The sequence below is a fragment of the Haliotis asinina genome, chromosome 9 (assembly GCF_037392515.1).
Source record: "Haliotis asinina isolate JCU_RB_2024 chromosome 9, JCU_Hal_asi_v2, whole genome shotgun sequence".
Taxonomy (NCBI): Eukaryota; Metazoa; Mollusca; class Gastropoda; order Lepetellida; family Haliotidae; genus Haliotis; species Haliotis asinina.
In genome coordinates this window covers 38,055,659-38,082,777 of record NC_090288.1, presented here as the reverse complement: position 1 = coordinate 38,082,777, position 27,119 = coordinate 38,055,659, and the positions used below count along the sequence as shown (strand labels likewise).

The window sequence follows — 27,119 nt, the reverse complement described above, 5'->3', positions numbered from 1 at the left end:
ATATGATAACGCATTTGACTATCGTTATGACATCGTGGTGTCTGCGGTAGATTGCTGTAGGTTCAGGCATACATATGAATATTAAAATGAAATAAACATAATCTAATGGAACCATATTGCTAGTTTAATGCCGCACAATGCAGGAGAAACATCCCAAAAGTCCGTATGTACTCGAATAAAGACCACAGAAGCCAGTGATTGACACCATGAGCAAGGAAGTTAATGATTACTGGATTTAGGCAGTCGCCTTCTGCTACAAGCAAGGGCTGCTGAACACAACTTTTAAAGCGGAACTCCACGGTTACCATTTCAAAATGTTCTGAAATATGGTTCACGTGTTACTGGTGAAGTTGAAAGTAAAACACCAGGATGCAAATTAACCGTGACGACGTGATCTAACATTGTATCTAAGTGGCGGGTTCATGCCGTCGACCACAGGTCCAGACTTGACGCCAGTACGCTCAATATGTTTATAGACAGGACCTGTAAAAACATATATTACGAGACATTCCATAAATAGAAAATGACATCGCACACCTTTAGCTTCAGATAATGTAGATGATAATTAAGTTATGTTTAATTCGTTCGTGAAATTCCACACGTTTTACAAAACCTGTCTCTTTCAACACTTATATAATTATAGGTGCTTGCCATTGATGCTAATAATTAAATTTATGGCATGTGTTTGTACATGTCCAGTCTTAGACTAACGCTTAGTCTCTGAATATATAGAAGTTTAATGATAACAGATAAACTCACTTTTATTCTTTGAAAAGGAGCCCCATTTAGTTGGGAGACTGGACCTTGGGGAAAACAGACTTACTTCATTTGGGGCTTTACCATTGCTGAGAAATTATTAGGGGATATAATGTGGTTCAAGGCATGCGAGACAGACTAGTTCAGTCTAAGCATGGATGCGAATTTGATCTCGTCACTATATGGCTGGAATAATGCCGATGTGACGTAAAACCCAACTCAAGCCAACTCAACTATGCATAATATAGATAGCTCATATCAGCCCCACTTGGCGGAACTCTTCAACTGTGGAGACTCGAAACAGAAATCCAAGATGGCGCGCTCCATGCACGAAAATGCCGAATGGAAATATAGAGGTGAAGGAAACTGTAGCCTTGTTGTCGCAGATCCTGAGGTAAACTAAAATTGGATAATCGATTATATTCTTTTGGTTTGGGGCTATGTCATGAAGATTTAACGGCCGGTCACGTGTGACCCTTGGTCGGTGCAACTGTGTATTGCACACTGGCATTTCGAAATCTGTCACCATGGGATGAATCATGCATCACCGAATACGGTCTAGAGAGGGAAAAAAACAAAGTAATGAATCACATCTGATTTCTTTGCGTTTGGGTGCTAAGTAGCTGTCTAAAGCATGTCAGTTAAGATACTGAGTTTATGATGAAATCTGTTTTATGAAAAGATGCCCACTCAGACGCTGAACTCAGTGTTTTCTGTTGGAAGATGACAACCCAATGTTCTTTAATAAAACATGCGTTTCGAGGTTTATAACAAACTGACTTTATCGAGGATTCAAGTATTTCCCTATGCAGAAAAACACAGTCTTATTAAACACTTTCATTTTTATTTGATGAGTTCATCTGTTTGGTTTTAGTTTTGTAAACATCATTAAACAGTTCATTTTTATATTCGGTATTCTAAGAACTGTTACCATAAAGATAATCTGGATCAATTACCCCATGAATTGAACACTAAAATCAAGGATTTAGAGAACTTTGTATGAGAAGCAAAAAGAACTATTGGTTTAAAATGTTACATATACTGATATGTATCATTTGATCTTAATCACAGTAACAGTATTTCTGATCAATATATTTTCCAGACCCACCAGGTGTTCCGCTTGGTGAAAACCTATTTCACACAAGCCATGGAGACTCTCTACCCTTTGGACTCCTCAGAGGTATTTTTTCTTAGTCCTTATCAGGTACACCTTCATATGTGATGGCAGTTTAATGCATGGAGATTACTAGTAATACTACACAGCAGTGCATGTCAAATAACATTTAACTTTCAAGTTGTGTGGAAACGTTCCCACATAAAGATCTGTTAGATAAACAGTATCTGACATGTACGTTTGCACTGAAAAACATTGGTACTAAACATTGCACCAATTTATCATTGAATTAATATGTATTTTGTCTGTCACCCTTATCACATTGGTGCAGTAGTGCATAATAAAACAGGGGGCGGTAGGGTGGCCTAGTGGTTAAAGTGTTTGCTCGTCACACCAAAGACTAGGGTTCGATTCCCCACGTGTGTAATGTGTGACGCCCATTTCTGGTTTCCCCTGCCATGGTATTGGTGAAATATTGCTAAGGTCAATGTAAAACCAAACACACTTTTTCATAGCAAAACAGGCTAACTGTTCCCAATTCATACCTAATGTTACTGTCATCCTGGGAATTATCAATACCAAGATGACAATTGAAACTAGATAAGACCTAAGAACATTATTCCACACTCTGATCTATCTGTACTGATGTAAGTGAGTTCACCCAAAGCACAACTAATTTTAAAATAAGTTACCATCAGGAAAGTAGTCTGTCATATTCTGACCTGTGGTCATCGCTATGAATTAGCCAATCACGAACTTAGAATTTGATCTCACACTCATACCAGTTATATCACCCTGGTTTCTCAGTCACATTGGTGTACGAACCAGACTCTGAGCACATGAATATATATCATGCTGATACATACAGTTAACCATGTGTGTTAATCTGAGTGGTGCTGTGTTCTGTATAAGCGGGAATTATCTGCCTGGTGCTGTGTTCTGTATAAAAAGGAATTAGCATCCATGTTGGGTCTGGGTCTCTGTTGCAGTGCTATCTGTATGCCTGTATGCATGTCCAGTCATTTGAATGGCTGCAGTTTACCATACTGGTTTACAGACAGATCAGGTTTTGGGGTTAAATCAGTTTTAGAATTTATTTTTCTTCTGAAGTAATTCAAATATTACAATGTAGTTTTTATGAAATCTTGAGGGAGTGAGTTTCGTTTTATGCCACCTTTAGCAATATTCCAGCAAAATCATTCACTTGTTACACTGAGGACCCGGATTTGATTCCCCACATGGGTACAATTTGTGAAACCCATTTCTGGTGTCTCCCGCCATGGATTATTACGAGTATTGCTAAAAGCAGGGTTTCAGGATGTCTTTAAAAGCAACTTGCCACACAAGAAAGTAACTTGTCCTGACTATTTTTCTTTCCAAGCCATAAAAGGCGACTCAGCTTGTCGTAAGAGGCGACTAACGGGATCGGGTGGTCAGGCTTGCTGACTTGGTTGACGCATGTCATCGGTTCCCAATTGCGCAGATCGATGCTCATGTTGTTGATCACTGGATTGTCTGGTCCAGACTCGATTATTTACAGATCGCCGCCATATAGCTGGAATATTGCTGAGTGCGGCGTAAAACTAAACTCACTCACTCACTCACTCACTCTTTCCAATTTGAAACCATAAGTGGAAATTATCTAATAGTCCACGGACAAATAAGATACCATTATTTGATTGCCCGAAATGAAAACTGACTTGTCCCAGGTGACAGGCGATGGGATTTTTGAACCCCTGTAAAAGTGGTCTAACACCACCTTCACTCATGCACTTTTTTTCATGGTGAGATTTGGAAATACAGGTTTCATATTTTGTGATTTAGTGTAGGTGACATTTTAACAACTGACCAATTTAAAACAAAATAGCAACCTTTTTGCAAATCTTGTTTTGTCTTACAAACCCCTGGATTTCCTTTTGCTAAGGAAGCTGAAATGGGCATCAAATTTTAGCAATATGTGGCTGGGCTGATATTGTTCCCCAACAGCTTTCATGTTTACTCATTCATTCATTCATTCATTCATTCATTCATTCATTCATTCATTCATTCATTCATTCATTCATTTCATAATCTGGAGGGACATGGGGTGGGGGCTAGTGGTTAAAGTGTTCACTCATCACACTGAAAACCCAGGTTCAGTTCCCTACATGGGCACAATGTGTGAAGCACATTTCTGGTGTCTCCTTGTTGTGATATGGCTGAAACATTGCTAACAGCGACGTAACACTATACTCAATGAATCATTTGTAATCTTGACTCTATTTCATTAATCACAGTGGTGATCACTGATATCTCACGTAAAGATCTTGTTTGAATTTGCCTTACAACAAAAGGTGGCAAATGGGATAGGATGGTCAGGCTTGCTTTTCCTCTGAAAGTATATACTTTTAGATAAAGATGCATTGTTAAATCAGAGATTGAAGCTGTGAAGATAAAGACTTTACATGATTGTATCTTTGCTCATGACGTCTCAGAGCTCCAGATAATTTTTCAAGCAACTGGGTATTTACTCCCATGTGTGTTTGTGTGTGAGTAATTGCATCTTTTTAGGAGTAACTATCATTTTGTACACTCCCACTAGTTAAAAGAATTAAGTACTTTTACACAGAGTTTCTTATCCTTATTGGGTACTTAACTCTTCTAAATATTTAAATTGGGGGTACTTAACTCTTCTAAATATGTAAATAGGGGGTACTTAACTCTTCTAAATATGTAAATATAATGTATCTCAACAGATTAAATGTTTTTAGTAACTGTCATATTGCCGAACCCTTTTTTGCAGCCATTTCTTAATGCTCAACATGGAAGTCCTGTGACTAGTAGAGTAACCCTGGACAGTGGCTTCGGCTAAAATAGTATAAGTATATATAAACATCTGATATCTGTTACCTGATTTTCTGTTGCAGATGGCTTGATATATACACAGCTGTCACATAACAGCATGTATTAAACACCAAAGAATTACTGAGTTCACTGACATACATTAGATATGACTGTTCCCTCACTTCGCTCCCATACTAGTGATGAACCAAACAAAATATTTATTCGCTAGAAATAGTTATTTATTATTAATTTATTATTCCACAAAGGTAGGGCACATATATATTGCTAACTACAGCACATGTTCATTCATGCAGTTATTCATGCTGCATCATTATCTCGTATGCATGGTATCTTACCTGACCTGGAAGGTCAGGGTCATGTTTGTGCTTAGCAAACCCATGATTGTTTTATGAATCGATCTATGTTCATGATATCAGTCCCTGGTTTGCTGGATACCCATGAAGATCAGTGTTAGAAATGGTCTTCAGTAACCTTGTTTTAATGTAAGTGGTGAGTATAGTATCAGGATGAGGTGGTTAGGCTTGCTGACTTGGTTGGTACATATCATCATATCCAGACTGTATCAAACAGTGCTCATGATGTTGGTCACTGGATTTTCTGGTCCACTCTTTATTATTTTCAAACTGCCACCATATAGCTGGAATAATTATAAGATTTGTGGATTGCCACCTTATACATGAAATATTGATAAGTGTGGAGTTAAATAACCAATCAACCATTCAAAATGGTTGGTTGAATCCAGACATGATAATTCAAATGCTGCCTTCATTTTCATGTCACTTCTGTACAGCTGAGTGAGATTTTAGGAAAAATCACTAGCCAGTCAAAGTCGGCAACTACTTAAGCCCATTTAGTGATCAATAACTCACATAAAATTTCTCAGATATTTCATCTCCTGTTTTCAGACTTCTAATTCTGGTTGTATGAAAAAAATATTAAATCATGAAAAAGAATTGATTTGTTGATATCTGTGTTTCAGCCTTGCTGTGATCACATTGTGATGGAGATGAGGAAGATTGTCGACTATGTTACCAATGTAATGCAGCCGCTGTTGTCTCCGAAATTTGTCACACCACCGGTATGTGCCAACAGCATGCATTTCTGTCAGGAAGGATGGGCAGATGTTTTTTGGTTGCATTTCCTGTTTGTATACCATTAAAAAAAAGTAGGGGATATTGCATTTCACAAGCATACCACTAGTCAATGCCAATGCATGTTGAGAAAAAGGAACATATTCAAAGGAAGGGAATAGAGTGTCACTTAGTTCTGCATTTTCTCTTTATCATCTGTTTCCTCCTTGACTTCATCATTTGCAGTTTATTAATCCAATATCCCCTACCTTTTTTGAATGATATATAGTCCATCTTCCAAACCCAAGAATATATATGTATATCGAAAAGGAGCCTGACTCAAGTTTTGAATGACTTGGCATGTCACGATTGCCTTTGTTCTAAGGAATTATTAATTCTTCTCAGGTCCTTTAAAATTTAAATTTTGTTTTTTAGCTTCATATTTATATATGATAGGGATTTTAATAAGAATTTAATAAGTCTGCTATTTGTAGCAACGTAAGAGATGACTTAGAGTTTTTTATCGTTAATCTTTATGAGGGATGTGTATTGGCAAAAAAATAATCAGTCTGCAGTATTTTGTGATACATGTCCATTTTCTGATATATTTTCTGTTCCTTGTTTTTCGTGTTTATTTGCCATCATGTCAAAGTCACTCGTTTATAGTCATAGATACAGCAGCATTTGTGATAAGAATTGATGGTGACTTTTGTGTTGCCATTGTTTTTGAGTAATTAAGGCATTTGTTTGGCATATTAAAGGCATGGGTTCGATGCCTTACATTGGTACAGAAAGTGAAGCCCATTTCTGGTGTCCCCTGAGATAATATTGCTGGAAGATAAAAAATTCACTCTCACTCACTCACTCACTCACTCACTCACTCACTCACTCACTCACTCACTCACTCACTCACTCCCTCACTCACTCCTTGTATTGATAGATCCTTGTATTGATAGATCTTACGGTTTGATCAATGCCATCTACTCTGAAAAGTCAATCAGTCTATCATTGAATGAAGGTACATATTGAATAGTGACAAGTTTCAGTGCCATCGTGAGATTTAGACTGTATTTGATTGAACCCGAGTCTGTTAATGAACCTGAGATTATTGATTGAACCTGAGACTGTTATTGATTGAACCTGAGTCTGTGAATGATTGAATCTGAGTCTAAAAATGATTGAAATTGAGACTGTTAATGATTGAACCAATATGTTTAATTCTATTCCCAGTAAGGGGAATCAGCTCATTTTTGTTGTCCCCTGCCCTCCAGTGACTGGACTATTGTTAAAACAGTTTAAACTCCTACTTATTCATTCATACACCATGTGCTTCCCCTTGGATGCTGGTCTCAAGGTGATTGTCACAATGCAAAATAAAGGGTCAAGTGGTTACATGTGATTATGAGACAATAAATATACTACTCAAAACAAAGAAACCCACAGCTGAAAAATGTTATTGGTTTATACACTTAAGCTTCAGTAATACAGGGCAGTCATGAAGAAAACCTGAATGAACATTAATGGTCCAATGCTGCAAGAAACTGTACGTCACAAATGACATGTTCCAAGGTGAAGGTCGCAGAGCAGTCAGTATCTTCTGTGGCCACCATTAGCATCAACAGTTGCTTGGCATTGGCGTCCCATAGACTGGACCAGATTCCGATGAAGTGCCTGGGAATGAGTTGGTACTCTTCTCTCAAGGCCACAAACAGAGCAGGTAACATCTGTGGCTGAGGGTCATGCTATTGCACACTACGATCCAATTCATCCGACAAATGTTCAATAGGGTTAAGATCCGGTGATCGTGGTTCATTAAAGGAAGGACATGAGGCCTGATGATATCATCATGGTAACATCGAGCTGTCCTGCCCCTGTATGAAATTCCAGACCAAATCATGACAGTGTCATCACCAGATCTGTCCACTTCCTGTATACAATTTGCAGCGTAGTGTTCGTTACAATGTCGATATACACATGCTCTTCTGTCGGGATGTCGCAGCATGTAAAATGAATCACAACTGAAGATACCAGTTCTTCACCTTTGCAATGCCTTGGGAGATGTTGGCGACACCACTGTCTGCGTTGTTGCCGATGTTGACAGGACAGGTCCTCGAAAAGTTCTTGTGGAATGAATACCAGCCTCACGTAAGTAGTTCCACTCAGTCTGACCAGAAATTGTTCTGAGTCCTGGCACAACGGATGTTGTGGAGGATGCTGTGGTGAACCTGTTCCGCAAATGTCGAAGCCGAATAAACCTGTCCTGAGCATGTGATCACGTGTTGACCCTTGCTGCTGGTAGTGATGCCAAAGTCATGCTATGGTACTCTGTGACACATTCAGGTGCCTTGCAATTGCAAACTGAGACTCCAAATTTAAGGTTGTCAACTGTCGCAAGAGCATTTTCCCCCCCCTCCCCCGACTTTATTGGAAATGATGCATGGAATGTGGGTGCAAAAGGAAACACATGAATTTCTTCTCATTCACAATGTATTACACTTACTGAGGAAAACAGATTCAGGTGCGTTTTGGTGAGATGTTCTTAATGACAATGGATTCAAACTTGGAAATGTTTGCAGACAGGGTTCACCATAGATATACTGATTACATAGACACCAATGATTCCAATTCGAAAAGACAAATACTACCTATGCATTTCTTTTTTTGAATAGTTTATACTGCTAAAACTATATGGCATGTTATGAGCAATACCTCATTCCTTCTATATTCTTTCTGTAAACCTGGAAAAAGAGTATACCATGCCCACCTGTGACAACTATTTTCTGAATGGCTGAAAGTAGATTTTATGCTGAGAGGATACTGTCTTATAGTTATTTAGGGCCAGTCTGTGAAGTAACTATTTTTCGACCATTGTATTTAGCTTTTATTGATCTTTAAACCGATTAACACAGATTCCATGTTAGTTTTCACAAGTGTACTTCTATAAATGCAAACCAGTTTGAAGTCTCCTATGATCTCACCCTAGTCATGGTATCACAATACTTTAACATAGGCTTATCATCATCAAGGCGGTATCATCACCTTATATATTGGGCTCTGCATCAAACATCTTTTTAACATACACTGAACACTGACAATAGTAAGCACAGACAATTTGGAGTACAGATTGTTATTCACTGGTTTAATCAATGTGTTTAAAGTCTGTGGGGATAACGTTAAATTTCTTTTCAGGTAGTTGCAGAAATTTCAGAGGGCTTTGCTGAGGAGGCAGAGAAAACAAATCAAGATATGAGACCAGGTAGGAAAGAGAATTTAGTTTCAATTAATGATTAAAATGCTTGAATATTTGTAATGATACTGAACTATTTTTGCTTTCACATCTCTAATTCAGTTTGATTAGTGTTGATGATTTTGGTGACTACGTGCGACTAAGAATATTCACTTTTTTCCAGCCAGTCGTAGGAAGAAATCAGTTGACCTTGTTGATGTCAGGTCAAGGTCAGCCTTGGTAATGCCAGACTTCTGTTTTGTGTCCAATCGAGACAGCATTCCTGTGGAACCAGAGGATTCACAGCCAACTATTAGTATAGAGATCAAGGTACGTATTATCAAGAACCATGTTCTGTAAAGAGATCTTAGCAGGTGACTGTACATTGTATCATCAATGCTTTGGCACACGCCTACTGTCATCTTAGCGCTAAAATGAATTGTGTTGTGGAACAGGGCACATAGTCACTGTCACCAATTAGAATGGAACTACGACCCAACAACAACAAGTGTCTGCTGTTACTACAAAAATTATGGAAACCAAGAGTAGCAATTTATCGTAAATATTGAAATTTAAGTGATACTCTTTAGTTTTTATTGATTTGTGTTTATTCATCTGTGAAAGAGAATATTATGTTTTTATATAAAATGAACTCGTGAAAATTTCAGCCCAAAAAGGCTTTCATCCCAAGACCTGTTGCAATAGATCGCACCTCCATCAAGCACCAAGTCTGCAAGTTTTGCATGCACCAGCGTTTGAAGGTAGGCAGGGGAACTATTACTGAATTTCACTCTATACTATGCTCACTTCTCACCTCATCCATTCATTTCACTATAGGACCCGTGAAGGTCCCGGGGTAGAATAGGCCTTCAGCAACCCATGTTTGCCATAAAAGGCGACTAGTCACTGCTCAACTTGCTTTAGAAGAACCTGGACCTCGACACTCCAGAGTAGAATCCCCATAGTTGAGTAAAGGAAGTTGACTTGAGGTCCCCAAGTTAAGGCCCCCGACTTAAGGCCCTTGAGTAGAGGCAAATCAGTTGAAACGTCCATGTTTAGACTCAGGAGCCCCTGAGTAGATGCTGTTCAGTTGAAACTTCTGTGTTGAGACTCAGGAACCCCTTGAGTTGAGACTATTCAGTTTTTGGGCCCAAAAGGATATTAACATGAGTCAAAGGAGTTCCTGAAGTGGATGTTCCTTTGTAGAGGCCCAAGATTCTCGTCAGTTGATGCCATTTATGTCCTTCAGCAGAGACCAGTTAGCCATTTAAGAGGCTTTGGGGTTGAGTCATAAAGCCTGTTTAGACCTATGGGTTCTTAAGTGGAGGAGGCCCCTGGGAAGATTGAGTGAATGCTATCAAAGCTTTTATTTGAGGCCAGTGTGTCCCCTGATTAGTGTTCAGATAGAATATATATTTGAGGGTGGGATAGAATTATGTCACATTGGCAATTTTCAGCCGTACTAGGTTGAGGTGGGGGTATGTAGTTTTGTGTACAGATTGAATAAGCCCTCCTATGTAATATTATTGAAAGTCTGTATTGAAAAAACTTTATGATTGCAGTGTTTCGATACAGATCCTTGTACCATTGTCAGTCAGAAGTGAAGTTGTACTCATGAAATAAAGAAGTTGTTATCCGTAAAGTTTGTTCAGTACAGTATGTCCCAGCCTCGAAAATGCCACTCAGACAAGTTATTAAAGTGCTGTTTGTCACTATTCACAGGAACATTGTACTGACTGGCCAGCAATTAATTACTGTCACATATACATCAAGCTGTGGGCAGTATTGTAATAAAAACGGGATATATAACTGGAATTATAAAGGAATGAATTCATAATTATATATAACTGTTATTATATTTTTCCATGTCATCAATCTTCGTTATGAATTTAATCCTATTAACTCATATGTGACCTTGAAGACTTTTAATACAACAGTCTGATTAACGCTGAGAAGATATTCATCAAGATCTTGTGACATTTGTCAATATCTTCTTCTGCCATATCTTATCACCGCTGTGGTCTTTATATATATATCTCATCAATCTTCACAGCTGAAGCCCAGATGAAGACAAAGTAATATTTTCTCGAGATCGTGACTATTGGAAATCTGGTTTGGGTGACATTATGCATGTTTAAATTCATATGCATATGGAAGCTGGCTAATCTGACTGTCACTAATTGAACATCCAAGCCAATTATTATACACAGACAATGGGTATGGCTGTTATATCACATATTGGTATGGTCACCTTGGTGAAGTGATCATGATTGCTAGGAGATGTAGCATATGTGATGACCAGGGGTAGCGATGGGGTGTTGGGGCAAGGGTCTCAATTGTTGGGTGAGTGGTTCAGGGGAGGAGAAGGTATTAGAGTTCAAATACTTGTTTGGAGGTGCAGATTGGGGAATATCATATAAAGTTTGTAGAGTTTCTTTTCATTTTGTTTTGGGGAAGAGATGTTTTGTGTATCATGTAATTAGAAACGGTAGATATTTGAAGTTTACAGTTACGTTGTATGGACTGGAAAATCAGTGGCTTTAATAAGGAAAGAGTACAGATAGAAACAGATATCTTTAGAGGAAAAATACAAACCATTATAAAAAAATAGTTGATATTCAATTTTGCGAGCAACCACCAGCCAATGCCAGTGCATATGACAAAAAGTAATATATATCTTTGCAGATGAAATGTATCCAAAGGAATGGAATAAATTGTCAAATTTTACCTGAATTTCTCTTCATCATCTGTTTCTTCGTTGGCTTTATCATTTACACTTTATTAATCTTGCAAATCCAATTTCGCCTACCTTTGTTGTATGGTATATGTTTTGTTATCAGCCATAATGAATGATGTGTTATTTGAAAGGAAAGGCAAATAGTTTCAGGGGAATCTAACCCACTGACTGTTCGTTTGTGATGTGGACCTAATTTTCGCTTGATAGTGGGGCACTCTGGTTATCTCTTCTAGATGGACAAGTTATATTTAAACATTTGTTCATAGTAATTAATTCTGAGACAACATGCGATTGTGACAGATGTGATAAAAGTGGTGATCATGTCCATCAGTTTAATTACAGTGCCAAGATATTTATCCAGAAATGAATATTATAATAATAATTATGAGGTCAATATTATGAAATGTATAGATAATCTACATGGATATTAAATCTGCCCAGAAAGCATTTTAACATTTAACAGTGAATTTTTACAAGGACCATACAAAGTGTTTAATCTTCAGTGGTGATTCCATGTCAGAACAGGTTCCACCTCTTGCTTGTTCCAAGGGATGATTTGAGCATGGTCATGTCCAGTGACTGGGTCAGGGAAGTTGGGGATGTGTCGATACACTGAATGAGATGATGCTTATGATATCCATCTTTAGTTTCTGTTGGATTATATACTGGCTGCTTTCATGTAGCCACATTTCTACTGAGCCTGATGAGCAAAACATTTACACAGAAAGCAATGAAATCAGGGGTATCCGATTACTTTATGTACCAAATTTATTTAAATACACAAAAAAAACAGCAATCTTATGTGAAAAATAAGATGTTTCTGGCGAAAATAGTGGTCTACAAGTCTCCTGTATTACAAGTACAAAGTCTATCAAAACTTGGACCTACAATTTTGACACTTTATGTGCCTCTAAAATATTTATTTATGGGTCGATTTTCAAAGGAAAAGTGATCTGAAATCAGTAGAATGCCAGCGATCAGACATTATTTATAATCAGATATCTGTAATGTGACAAAAATCATGTGGTATAGCTAGTTTAACTACAAAGGGATGCAGGCAGTAGGGTAGCCTCATGGTTAAAGCAATCACTTGCCACTCTGAAGACAGTGCCTGTATCATGTGTGAATCCCATTTCTGGTGTCCCCCCTACCTTGATATTGTTGAAATATTGCTTCTCATCCATCATGTTTACTTCAACTTATACTGCAGACAGTTAGTGAAGGACATTGTGTTAGCAAAATAAACAGGTAAGGTCTCCACAAATGTTCTGACATTTGCTTCATGTCCTGAAACAGATATGGAAAAATATACTGGATTGAGGATGTTTATCATGAAATTTTATCAGTGTAATAGCTGGTCGGTTGGTACAGGTTTCAGTTGTAGCAGGAAGTATTTTGGGTCTGTTGACTCGGGGTTGACGCAGGGGTAGTGCTTGGACCTGCTGGAGGTTCTCGGTGCTAGGTCGTTGAATGTTTGACTGGTGTCAGCAAAATGTGTCTATGTGATACCTTTGTGTATCAGGTAGATAAGGTGTTTGATGTACTTAACGAGCTTAACTCTTGGGGCTTATCTGAAACGCAATCAACCTGGTTAGGAAATGGTAATGAGGGTAATTTAGGAATGTTTCAAATGTGTGTGTGGATTACTTTGGTAGTTTGAGAAAGATTTCTAATGGCTTGCAATATTTAGAGTCGTCTAGAAGCTGTAGGCTGTACTCTTTCTGTTACAAGAACAATAATTGCTATTGGCACATGATTGTTTTCATGTTGCTAAAACTCTGTAGGGATCCTTGCAGAAGATAGTTTTTCTCCTTTTGTTTACAATAAAAAACATTTAACAAGTTGCCGCTGTAGCTCTCCCTCTGAAATGACAACACCATCTTTCAGCTTCCATGGCTATTTCAGCACAGACATTTTCTCGACTTCATACATATGGGCCGTCACCCATAGAATGGTTTCTGTCAGTGGATTCTTTATTTATTTCCCTTAGTATGTGGCAAACATTAAACATGCAGGCACTAAATGTTATCAGTCCTTTTAGGATTAATTAATTGTCGGAACACTTTTAGAGAACGATGATCTGGTGCTGATCTTCATTATACAGTCTGAGGTGTCTGTGGTGTCTGAGGCAGCAAATGTAGTTGTTGTGCCCAGGACACTTTCATTGAAGACCGATCTGACATGGACTACAGAATACAAATTTAAATATATTCACAGAAGTAGTATGTCATGACAGTTGTGATGTCAATCATTGGATTGTCTGGTCCAGACATGACAGTTCACAGACTGCAGTCATAAAGCTGGACTATTACTGAATTTGGCCTTGAACAATACATGAAACAATCCATTGATTGTTTGTGTCCAGAGACCATATAATATTATTGTTTATTACATGGTCGATGCTGGCACCCACAACAAAGACACAAAGGTCTCACTATATGCATATGCAGATCAATATCTTAGCAAGCAGGAATTAATCCAGCCATATCCTGTGGTAAGAATGTGAAGTGTCCACATGTTGCAAAATGCCTATTAATACACAAGCATAAATCATTCCTAGTCCCCTGACAAAGGAGCTATTTTTAGCCTTCCAGAAACAGAGTCTCCAAGTGGATTTTCCAGTCTAAAAATAGACCCAGCTCTGCAGGTTACTTTGTTACCCTGCAAGATTATCTTTGATGTGGTCACTCCTGGTGTGACCTTGACTGCAAACTGGTGTACATGCTGGTTTGGGTCACACTTCAGCATGAAGGGCACATGTCTGTTTCGTCAGAGTCATATTTATCCGTGACTCATAAATCTGAAAATGTATGTTTTTATAATCAGATTTCGTTCCTTACTACATGGAGTTAGGCAACAGGCTGAGACAAAATTTCAAAGTTGTTGTCAGGGGTCATTTCAAATTATTTTATTAGAAGTGTTTTGAAATACCAAAAATGTCAAGTTCATAATAATCATATTTTGTTCCTAATTTCATATGTGTATGTACTTAAGTGATGGTCACAGTGTTTTTCAAGGTTTATGTTCGAGTGAATTCAGTAGTACTTACCATTTTTCATAAAAGAGAGCCTAAACTATTTGCAAATGAGGAATAGTGGTTACACATTGTGGTCACTAGTGTAAGTGTGAATCTGTAAGTGTGCTGTGTGACTTCATGCCAGGCTTGGCTACTGACATTGAAACAGTCTGTGTTAAATGTGTGGCACTTGCAATGTCGGGAGCGTGAAAGCCAGATAAAAAATCCTACCTCTGTACGATAAATGAATCAATAACTATTGAAACTTTCCAATACCATGCAAACTTTCTGTTAATTTCTCTATTGAATAACTTAATATGATTTGGTGGTGCCATTAATCAGCATTTGTCTGAATATCCCCATTGTTGAATTTTGTCTGCAGTATCCCCTCATTATTGTTTTTTTGTTTTGTTTTTTTCTGCGATATCCCCCAGACAAAAATTATGAGTGTACAATAATACTCCAGTTAGCAAGTGACTTGGTGAGGACACAGCTGACGTGTAAGGTAACGAGGATTAAAGACTGCAAGTGTATTACTGTATCCACATCATAAAGATGTGTCCTGTGATTTTACCATCAGTAACATGTCAAAGTTGACTTAGATGGTCATAAAACAGATGTCTTTTGTACAACACTGGATAGGGAGAGTGTGTATGGAGGTCAATATTATGAAATTTATGGCTCAAATGTAAAGTGTATGGCTGTGGTGAGGGTGCTTTGTGGTTAAGCATTTGCTCCTCTCACCAAAGACCAGGTTAGCTATTCTCGAAAAGTTCGTAGCCCTACGAAGTTCTTAAGCCCATTCTTAACACATTGGCTATGACCAAAGTTAAGAATTCTTAGGGCTACGAACGTTCCGAGAATAAAGGCCCTGGGTTTGATTCCCCACAGATGTACAATGTGTGAAGTTAATTTCTTATGTCTCCTGCTGTGATATTGTTGGAATATTTAGGGATGAGAATTTTCCGCAAATCTGCAGAACTCCTTGTATTTGATCATATTGGTATCATTCATGATGTATGTTATATTGTTTCATTTAACACATCCCCTTAGATGCCACATCTATTTCCCTTTTTTTCTTCTCTCATAACCATTCCCATCTCTGAATATTGCTTAAAGTGGTGTACGACTCTACTCACTTTCTCACTAAATTGGGTGTCCTGAAAATACGTCCAGCAGACGTTCTGCCCTACATAAGGATTTGTAAGGAGCTAGATAACTTTCCCTATCAAGTGATAGTATTCATATCTCATCAGCCCTGAGATAAGATGGAGATAAAAACTGTGCAGTGAGATAACCTAGCTATGCAAATTTGCTCAATATGTGTTCTTGGTCTTGTCATTGTTTAGAGAAACTGTTTCCTCATGATAGTGAAGCAATTTATGAATTAAAAAATAGAATTATCCAATCTGATACATAAATGTGATATGTCTCTATATTCTATATTTGATAAATGTTAATGAGGACATGTGAAGCTAAGTAAAGTAAATGAACCAAGTTTAATTTTGATTGTATCATGACAGAAATATGCATACAGGTATAGTATGCTGAGATTAAGCTGCTATACAGGAATTCTGGACATGCAGGTTTATACTGGAGTTTAAATGAAAGTCACATTGTGCATCAAGTTAAGTGATTGCCTTCCATCTTGTCTCGTATGTCAAGTGTTTTATTTTACCATCCAAGTCATCTCAGTCACATCCTTGATGGAAAATCACCAGACTCGTACCACCATGACGTGGATGTGGTTATAGAGACAGCGTGTGCAGTGGTTGAAAACATGTGATAATAATTATGTACAATTAGAAAAACTGTTCAGTTGTGTAACTGATGCATGTTGGAGCTTGGAGAAAACAGAAATATCCATGTTCAGTGCAGTAACAAAAAGAAGTTCAGCCCTGATCAGGTTTATTTATGAAGAGAAACACAAAAAGTGTACAGGGGATATTGCGTCATGTTCGTACGTGCTGTATGGGTAAATGGGTCTAGAAAGTTGGTATTGTTCTGTTAGGTGAGAGAAGCCAGGTGGAAAGTCGATTAATGTAAGTCTGGGGCAAGGACAAAAGTGTTTTGTGACTTGAGAAATGTGTCATTGTGGTGTGATGTGAACATTTCACGCAACAAGCCGTGTAACTCCAACACCATGCTGTTTTGATTGACAAGATTACTAGGTCTGTTGGGTAGCCTAGTGGTTAAAGTGTTCACTCGTAAAGCTGAAGACTCAGGTTTCATTCCATTCATGAGTTATTAAATCTTTGAGCATTTATGGGACTGAGGAATGGACCAGTGGTTAAGGCATTCTTGTCCAAGATGAAGTTCTATTCCTGTCAGATGCAATTCCAACTCTAGTCTTTTATATAAATGCATTTAGGTCAGTTTGCTTGATGCTTTCCTTCTTCACAGGAGATAAATGTTGATAATTGTAGAAAGAACAGTCTTGATCATATTGTCTCCTGCTTATTTGGACAAGTATAATGTGTACCTGTAATATAGCTAAACTTCAAGGGAAAGCGACCAGATGTTTAGGAATCTCAGACTAATGAACTGGTAGCCTGAGTTTGAACATTTTTGAGGCGCAGATGACCTCTCAACTTGACAGTGCAGAGTTGCCTTTCTTTGGTGATCCAGGATCCTGTGATTGTGACTTCAAACCAAGAAGTATTAAAATATGCCTGTTTTATCAATATAGACAAACACACACATCCAGACAGGAGCTAGTGACCTATAATCACACAGAGATAATGTTATCCCCACAACTATGAACAGCAAACTGTCATCCTAGCACAGACTCAGCTGGAAGGACAAAGATAGGGGCCACAGGACTCAATCACGCTCGTCTGAATCTTTTGATGCAGACTCCTCCAAATGACTTTGGGCTGCTTTCAACTCCCATGGGTACAATACCAAAAGTCCTATTGTTCCTTATTGGGGATTTGGTGAATTGAAGAGGCTTGCGACAGCTGAAAATCCCCTCTAGCACTTCGTTAATTAACTCACTGTCAGTGTCACATGCTGGGCACAAATATTTTTGAAGACCATGGAGAGAATTGCAGAGATCATGCTGTTTATGATGGAAGATTTCTTGTCGAGCTCAGCATCAAAATCACAGATTTTCTAAGAATAGAAAATGTTTTGTCTGTCATTGTTTGATGCAAGACATTCCTTTCCATGATGCAGAATTTAGTGAAAGGGAAAATGTGCCTGCTTTGCTTGTTTGTAATTTGTTTGGATGAATAGCTGTGATTGAATTAATGTTTCATGCTGGTGTTAAGTGCACTTGAAACGGTCTGGAAAGGTCATGGCTAGATTCCTATTATGAGCTGTCCTCCGAATTTAAACAACCTGATCTTCATTAATAAAGGTACTGAAACTATGAATTGAAGCTGATGGCATTGAAAGATTGCAAGCTTACTTTGACTGACAGATGTCTGTGTGAAATATGGAGGGTTAAGCCAAAGGTTAATATGCTAGCTTGTCATAATGAAATCACAGGTTTGAATCCTGAAATGGGTACACTGTAAAATGAAGTCAGTTCTTGGTGGACACTTTATCAACAGGCGTGTAATCATGCATGAAGTTACATGAAAATGTAAATGTAATAATTAGTCAGAAAAGTCAATTCTCACTCAATAAGCCTTATTTTAAGATAATACATTCAGGGGTGACTTTATCCAATTACTATCCCTCAGATCGAAACAGTGCATAGTTTGTACCAGTAAGCCAGTGTGTGATATGAACTGCAGAGCTGCTCATAGGCAGCCATATTGAATTTACTTGACAAAGAGATTTTGTTGAGCAAGGATAAGAATGAAGAAATATCAATGTTTCAATCAATGTTTCATTGAATTTGCATGCCTACACGTAATACAAACCAGTAATAGTGATTGGAAACTATGATTGTTTGCTAAACAACTTTTATCCTTAGCTGAATAAAATTCTGAGATTTAAATGTTCAGTTATGAGGATTCATAATCTCAATTACTCATTATTCGATTTACCTTTTTGTTTAAAGTGAAATTCATTGGTACATTTTCACAGCAAACAGAGCATCATGTGTACTCGCTCAAGCAGCATGCACGTACATGCATGCAACAATGTAAGTGTTATAGCCTGAAACACGTGAAAAAAGCCATTTCAACACCTCACCTCCATGTTTAAACGGATATTCAGCCAGTTTCTACAATCTGAAACCCTGCCCATATTACAGTATTTGATGGTCTGTCTCGTATCGGTATCAGGGATCACACTGTTATGGTTTAGCTTTGTATGTGGCAGATACAAAGCTTGCACTTGCCCATAAAGCAAGTCTAGTGTGATGAGTTAACTGCGCAGCAACAATATTAGGAGTGGAGGCGTGCAGAGAATGTTTTTCATACTCAACTTAGCAGGGATATCATTAATTATTCAACTACATTTGTGAACTATTTCATTTGAAAAAATGTTTGATGACTAATCCTCAGTGATATTTGATCCTTTTTTCCTCAGTGCTCAATGTAGTACTTGTTTACATCACTGAAAGAGGATGGAAAATATGTTTTATCTCAGTGTTTAGTTATCGTGAACTGTTTGATAAAGCAAATTCAATACATGCTATTGTCAGAACAACTAGCTGTGCTTAGCAAGTCTGTGCACTGCTTTGTTTAGGAACCTACACTAGGTGTAAACTGTTTTATGTTTGTTTGCATATTTCATGTAAAAGTACCAATGAAATATGGAAATTATTTTGGGACTTTTTCTGTATCCTTTAATTCCTGTCTTGTGACATATTTACCTCAGCTATTTGACTAAGAGCATGAAACGTAAACAAAATGTTGTTATAAGGACTTTTAATTTGTAACTTTGTGAAATAAATAATGTTTTGTCTTGAGATGATTCTCCTTTTAATATTAATTCATTTCACAAATGTCAAGATTTTACTGGAAGTGTTACTGTACCTTGCCTCACCCACTCCATCATGTTTAAAGGTGTTTGACCCCTTCCCAAAAGGCCAGCAATGATTTCTAATGAGGGGCTGTTTTCATGGCCTGTGATACATTTGCATTTTCACTCATGAATGAAATTATGAATTATTCTCAAGTTTATTTAGATTCCCTCAGCTATCCCAGATATTCAGTCTTCAGAAGGGGTTTTTAAGAGTGACATTGGTGTATATCCACATTAATGTTTTTGAAAAATGTTCTATAGTTACAGTGAAACACCACTTCTTTCTCCTCTGTCTCCAGCAAATAACATGAAGCAAATACTTGTTCATGTTGAGACCTTTGATGTTGTTGGTATTGTTCCAAAGCCAAGGGACAATAGGGTAGTCTAATGTTTAAAGCATCCTATTGTCATGGTACAATGTGTGCAGCTGATTTCTGGTATCCCCTGCCATGCTGTTTGCTGGAATATTGCTGAAAGCAGCACAAAACCATACTCACTCACTCACTCACTCCAAAGCAAAACTACATCTAACCAAGGACGTATACGATGTTTGTGTCGGGTGTCCATGTTAAACTATAGCATGATATTTCATTGTAAGAAGACTGAGAGTGGGCAAGCAATATGAAACTAATGTTTGTCTGGACTAGTACAGACAGCCACACACTTGCTTGTTCATTCTTTTCACAAGAAATTCATAAAATAATATTGGGATGTTAAACACGTTCTGTTCCACTTGAAGAGTTGTTCACAGTAGCAATGAATCGCTTTGATAAGGTCTTCTGTTTGAATGTATGTACAAAGTGACACAGTTTTTTATTCAATAGTAATAGTAATGATCAGCATGTATTGTGACAGACCCAGAATTTCCAGTTCAGTTGAGTTGGGAAGCTTCCAAATCAGCAAAGCATGGAACGGAAGAGAATAAAAGCCACAATATCTTCATATGAATGCCAAAATAATCACCCATGATAGAGGGCATCAATAATGATATCAATAGTGACTGGTTTCGTTTCCCATCTTTGTTACGCCAGGCTGTCCCAGCTTGTCCCCCAGCAACACAAATTCTAATTTGCATACTCAGATTTGGCTGCACTGGTAAACACTGCAGTCTGGAGTGCTTCTTGACCCATACAAAGGACTAAGTGACCCTTGTCCACATGAGTGCTGAACCCCCATGGCATCTCGCCCATTCAGAACACCCCCTCCACTACTTTCAAAGTCAGTCTCTAACCCCCTACCTTGGAGTAATGCTCCCTTTACTTTCTTTCTCTCTCTCCCAGATAGATAGATAGATAGATAGATAGATAGATAGATAGATAGATAGATAGATAGATAGATAGATAGATTTTGACATCATAGCAAATTTACTGTCGAAACAATATCTCCAAGGAGATATATCTTGATCTGTCCCAAGCAATATCGACTGTTTAAACCAGTATTGTGTGATAAATAATGTGGATGGCACAGTACTATCCCACCTTAATGTTGACTAGCTGAATCTTACCTCGACCTGGCAACCTTGTTTCTTTCCAGTCAAATCTCCTCCCCTGACATTGTATTTTCCTTATCACTATGTTAACAGTTACAAAATTCCATGGCTCTGTTTCAATGTTACATTCTAGAGTTTCATTTTGCCATGACATCAAAGCATGAAATCACAATTTAAGGGCATATCATCAAGGTATTAATTTGTCTGGCAGTTGGTGAAGCTCGGCTTAAGGAGATGAAAGGTTGGCTGAGCAGACATGGGGATTAAGTTATGCAACATCAAATGAGAAATGAGTGTGGTGTTTGACCAGACTGTGTGATAGTGATCAGTTGTTTGGGAAGCATCATTGTAATTGCATTGAAATCTAACACAAACACTCATAAAACAGATGTGCTTGTAAAGCTCATAAGGTTTCTAATCTGACATGAAAGGTGGCAGTTTGTCCCCCAGCCAGATCATTAGCATGATAATATCTGTTTTCAAGGAAATTCTTGAAAAATGACAAATCAAACACTGAATGATAATGAGGCAAGTATTAGTACATAACCACTGATAGGTAAATTGGCTTATGAGCATATTTGGATGAAAACTGGCTTTGTATTTCTGCCTGTTGTTAGGGTTTTTACTTGATTTGGGTATTATGCTCTGTTCTGAAGAATATCATTGGAATGAACGATGATAACCGTATAATTTATGGGTTTGTCAGTATGCAATCAAACAAATTATAACTATTCCATATATGAGCACTCACATGAATCAGCTGCCTCATCAGTTGGTACTTATCTTCCTGTTATTGTCGAGTGAGTAATATACTAGTATTTATACCATTAAAAGTGCCATTCATGAAACTGAAATGAGAATGATAGTCTTCTTCTGAGTCTTCATTAAATTTAGCTGAAAATGTTGACTTAGAAACAATTTAGGTGAAGTAAAAGACTGGATGAATCCTGTAAACAATATTCCCATGCTGATTCTGTTGTCGTAAGTCTTTTGATTTAGCAGATCTTACGTTGTTATGAACCACTTATGGTTTATCATTCATTCATTGATTTTAAATTCCAGTCTAGAAATACACATTCTGGCAGCATCCAAGAATTACATGTAAAGCTTGCGCGTCCTGTGATGATGCTAAAAACCTCCTTCAAACACAGACTTGTTTGTTACTTGTTTGTAAGGCTGCAAGTTGAGCCATCCACAGCAAGGTTTACAGTTTAAATGACTTCCAACAAATGTAATTATTTCCTTCTTTGAATGTTAAGGTTCTATTAGTCCTGTAATGAAGATATGGATGAGGCAATTATTTTTGTAAATATGTTTCTGCATCAGTCAGAGGTCATAATTAGATCATTCAAGAACATGCAGAGTCTGGTTTCATCTTCTGAAAAGGTCAAGACCATTTTGAAGACAATTCTATTCACATACAGCTCTGAAATAGAAATGTACCAAGACAAGACCAGACTTTTCCCTTTGGTTAATCTAAATAGATGGGTAATCAGGTAGACAGGATTGAGTTTGTGTCCCTCTGTCATCCTTTGACAAGGGATTTCACTCATGACATCCTCAGTGATCGGCTCTTCATCCTTTTAGTCAGATATGTGTCTGTCTATTCCCCCTCCTCTTGTTCCAATTTTGAGTTTAATTGGAATATCACTGATCTGGATTTTGCCTCCCTTGATGCTGGTATCGATAAATGGTCTCCATTGACAAACACCACTCATACACCACACCCCTTCTTCAATCTTCACAATCACAGAATCTCTTTCCTACGTGTGCCAAAAGTGTTGAATCTGTTTATGATTACACGATGCCATTTAGGAAGTGGTCAAATGCAACATTTGTCATATTTTGGATTTCACTTTCTTAGTAAAATGCAAATTCTAGTCTTTTTTCTGGTTGAGTCCCATCCGGGATTTGAACCCACACCCTCGGAGTCAGGCACCTAATCACCAGCACACAAAGTCAGCCGTCTAGCCCACTCAGCCACCACGACTTCCAATAGAAGGCGGCTGACTTTGTGTGCTGGTGATTAGGTACCTGACTCTGAGGGTGTGGGTTCGAATTCCGGATGGGACTCAACCAGAAAAAGTACTAGAATTTGTACTTTACTAAGAAAGTGAAATCCCAAATATGACAAATGTTGCATTGAATCTGTTTGTTCAAACTACATGACAAAATTTCCTGGGAACCTTTGCATTGACATGTGCCCTGGCATGGGCTAATCTGATCAAAAGAAATATGACGGGACCTATGCTTCTGGCTAGTGCAGGGGTTTATAAAGCCCATCCACCGATGGCCGGGACAAGTCAGTTTTCATTTCAGGCAATCAAATAATGGTATCTAACTGCAAATAAACTTGGATTCATTTCATATCTGCTCAAAATGTAGCTATTGAATTTTGCAGTTATAATGATAAAGTAGGATTAACTTGCTTTGCTATTAAATACTTTTAGATAAATAGTCAAGTAAACATTACCATCAAATACCATTCTGTTAATGGTACATAATTTCATCATCATTATTATGTCATGGAAATCAGAGCAAGGGGACAATTCGTCAGGACAAGTTCTTTGCCCTGTGGCAAGTGGCTTTAACAAAAAAAATAAATTGAACCCTGCAGTGTCTAGAGTCACGGAGAAGACCATCTGAAACCTGGGTGGGGGCTGGGGGCTATATCTCTATACCTACGCTCACCTTATCTGGTCCCCTCAGTAGGGTGTCTGTGAAGTGTGTTTTGTCCAACAGATATGAAGAAACGGATTTGAAAATAGTTAATTTGTTATCAGGCAAACACCTGTGACTGTTAAACTTATTATTAATGTTTCTGTTAAGCTAGACCATTGTTCCAGGTAAAAATTCTAGTGAATGCTATCATTTATTTCAGTCAATCAGTTACTTTCGTCATGTCAGTGTCAATTGTCAGTTTGTTTTCAGAGGGAATGATAACAATATATGAATGTCTTCTTCATTGTTATCATTCCTTACTCGTCCAACTTCTGAATGCAGCCTAAAAAAATTTTCATTTCACAATTTGTAGGAACGCATGGGCAGTAGTAAGCAAGTTGTTGCTTGTCTTCTGATTATGATTCATACATCTGTATATGCGTCATTGTGAATATGTGTGAAAGTTTAAGAACCGCTGCAAACCTGTGGCCTCATAGTAGCACCAGTAAGGTATGATGAGTGCTTGCAGCAGTGGTTGTCAAGAAGCCTCTCTGGCTGGTGAAATTTGGAAATGAATTACGCTGTGAGTTGAAAAAATACAAAATAAGTGCACGGTAGCCTTAATGTAGCACCAGTAAAGTATGGCGAGTCCTTGCAGCAATTTTGTTCAAAATGCCTCTTTGGCTGCTGAACTTTGGAAAGTAATTACACTGTGATTATATTATTACATATCATCAGTGCCTCCACCCATGCAATTGGTCCCCTCTGCTGGATTTTCTTTCCCCACCCACCATCCTCCACCCCCCCATTGTTCCCTGAACCAACATTACACCCCTTTGAGCAATGACTGAATACCTAAGTGCTTAATGCCCCGTCCCAGGCTTCCTTTGTTGCACCATCTGGAACCCCTAGGGGTGTGTAGGGCCTAAGTAGGGAGCAATTTGACATTTACTGTTAGCAGGTCTTTTCCTTTTGGCTTAACGGGTTGTTTAAAGAGCTAAGCCATAGTCAACACACCTTGACTAATTTGTGGTCTCCTGAAGCTCTGACCACATGTTGGGCAATGTTGAAGGGTTAATGACGCTATTTAAACATTTTGTTTGTAATTTCACCCTCAGTCCCAAGAGATAATTGTTTTAATGCCCTCATGTATATTTGAACTGTTATTTTGTAAATAACTCCGAGTTCATTAGAGGGTAGACAGGTCTTTGATGTGCGGGTAGGATATTACATGTCTGGGATATATGTGTCCAGAAGTGGAACTTCAGAATTTAACACCTTCGAGGATTCTTGATTTGAACTGTTATTTTGTAAATATCTCAGAGTTCATTAGAGGATAGACAGGTCTTTGATGTGCGGGTGGGATATTACATGTCTGGGATATATGTGTCTGGAAGTGGAACTTCAGAATATAACACCTGTGAGGATTCTTGATTAAAATTAGTCCTCCGCAACATATGCTTGTTTTAAGTGGAGATAGAGCCTAAGGTTGTGGGGCTTAGTAAGATCATACTAAGATGATGGCTGCTGAGACGGTCAATCACTGGTTCTTCTGGTTCACACTTTCTTCGTTTAGAATATCAGAATATTATTCAGTGCTGGGTAGAAAGGAACAGAACATGGTGTTGTGAAACTACATAAATACAGACTCATGATGTGGTCCCAATCCCACAGTGGCCTTCATGTGCATGAATAATGAATGTGCAAATAATATGAGGAGATAATGTATGATTTCTTGTGAAAAGGATTGTGTATCTTGAGGAATGATTGTCTTCAAATACAGGTCTGGGCCCAGTGTAAGATTGAATCTTAGTGCATATTTTTCATCAAGTACCATGATATTGCCATTTTTCTGTCTGGTCAGGGTCAAAGCAGAGATATTTTACTATTTATGACTTGGGAGCATTCTTGAAAGTTACTGAAAACATTGTAATGTTTAAGAACAAAGATTCATTAACATATTACTTTACAGAACTTACAAAACTGTTACACTGCCTAACACTCAACATTAAGGCAACAGAAGGGCTCAGAGTTGCTTGGAGACTAGTGTTTTGTGTCCATGTTAAACTGTAGCAGGGTATCTTGGTGGCATTAAGGCAACAAAAGGGCTCAGAGATGCTTGGGGACTAGGATTCTCTGTCTGAGTGGGGTGTCCATGTTAAACTGGAGCAGGATATCTTGGAGGCATTAAGGCGACAGAAGGGCTCAGAGATGCTTGGAGAGTAGTGTTTTGTGTCTGAGTGGGGTGTCCATGTTAAACTGTAGCAGGGTATCTTGGTGGCATTAAGGCAACCAAAGGGCTCAGAGATGCTTGGAGACTAGTATTCTGTGTCTGAGTGGGGTGTCCATGTTAAACTGTAGCAGGATATCTTGGTGACATTAAGGCGACAGAAGGGCTCAGAGATGCTTGGAAACTAGTATTCTGTGTCTGAGTGGGGTGTCCATGTTAAACTGTAGCAGGATATCTTGGTGGCATTAAGGCGACAGAAGGGCTCAGAGATGCTTGGAGAGTAGTGTTTTGTGTCTGAGTGGGGTGTCCATGTTAAACTGTAGCAGCATGGCATCAACGTGACAGAAGGGCTGCCTTCCATGTTAAACTGTAGCAGCGTGGCATCAACGTGACAGAAGGGCTGCCTTCCATGTTAAACTGTAGCAGCGTGGCATCAACGTGACAGAAGGGCTGCCTTCCATGTTATACTGTAGCAGTGTGGCATCAACGTGACAGAAGGGCTGCCTTCCATGTTAAACTGTAGCAGCGTGGCATCAACGTGACAGAAGGGCTGCCTTCCATGTTAAACTGTAGCAGCGTGGCATCAACGTGACAGAAGGGCTGCCTTCCATGTTAAATTGTAGCAGCGCTGCATCAACGTGACAGAAGGGCTGCCTTCCAAGTTAAACTGTAGCAGCGTGGCATCAACGTGACAGAAGGGCTGCCTTCCATGTTAAACTGTAGCAGCGTGGCATCAACGTGACAGAAGGGCTGCCTTCCATGTTAAACTGTAGCAGCATGGCATCAACGTGACAGAAGGGCTGCCTTCCATGTTAAACTGTAGCAGCGTGGCATCAACGTGACAGAAGGGCTGCCTTCCATGTTAAACTGTAGCAGCGCGGCATCAACGTGACAGAAGGGCTGCCTTCCATGTTAAACTGTAGCAGCATGGCATCAACGTGACAGAAGGGCTGCCCTCCTTGTTAAACTGTAGCAGCATGGCATCAACGTGACAGAAGGGCTGCCTTCCTTGTTAAACTGTGGTATGGTATCTCAGTGGACTAGTATGTATAT

The 27,119-nt window shown here is 38.5% G+C and overlaps 1 protein-coding gene across 1 annotated transcript in view; it reads left to right on the top strand.

The window, feature by feature from the left end:
• Positions 1-1,036: 1,036 nt before the first annotated feature.
• The window catches only part of LOC137296791 (inositol-pentakisphosphate 2-kinase-like), a 106,024-nt gene continuing 79,941 nt past the window's right edge, over positions 1,037-27,119 (top strand). Inside the window, exons 1-6 of the mRNA XM_067828645.1 lie at positions 1,037-1,150; positions 1,859-1,936; positions 5,694-5,792; positions 8,974-9,040; positions 9,195-9,340; positions 9,679-9,771. Of these exons, the coding sequence (XP_067684746.1) occupies positions 1,070-1,150; positions 1,859-1,936; positions 5,694-5,792; positions 8,974-9,040; positions 9,195-9,340; positions 9,679-9,771 (564 nt within the window). The 5' untranslated portion in view covers positions 1,037-1,069. The remainder of the gene's footprint in view (positions 1,151-1,858; positions 1,937-5,693; positions 5,793-8,973; positions 9,041-9,194; positions 9,341-9,678; positions 9,772-27,119) is intronic.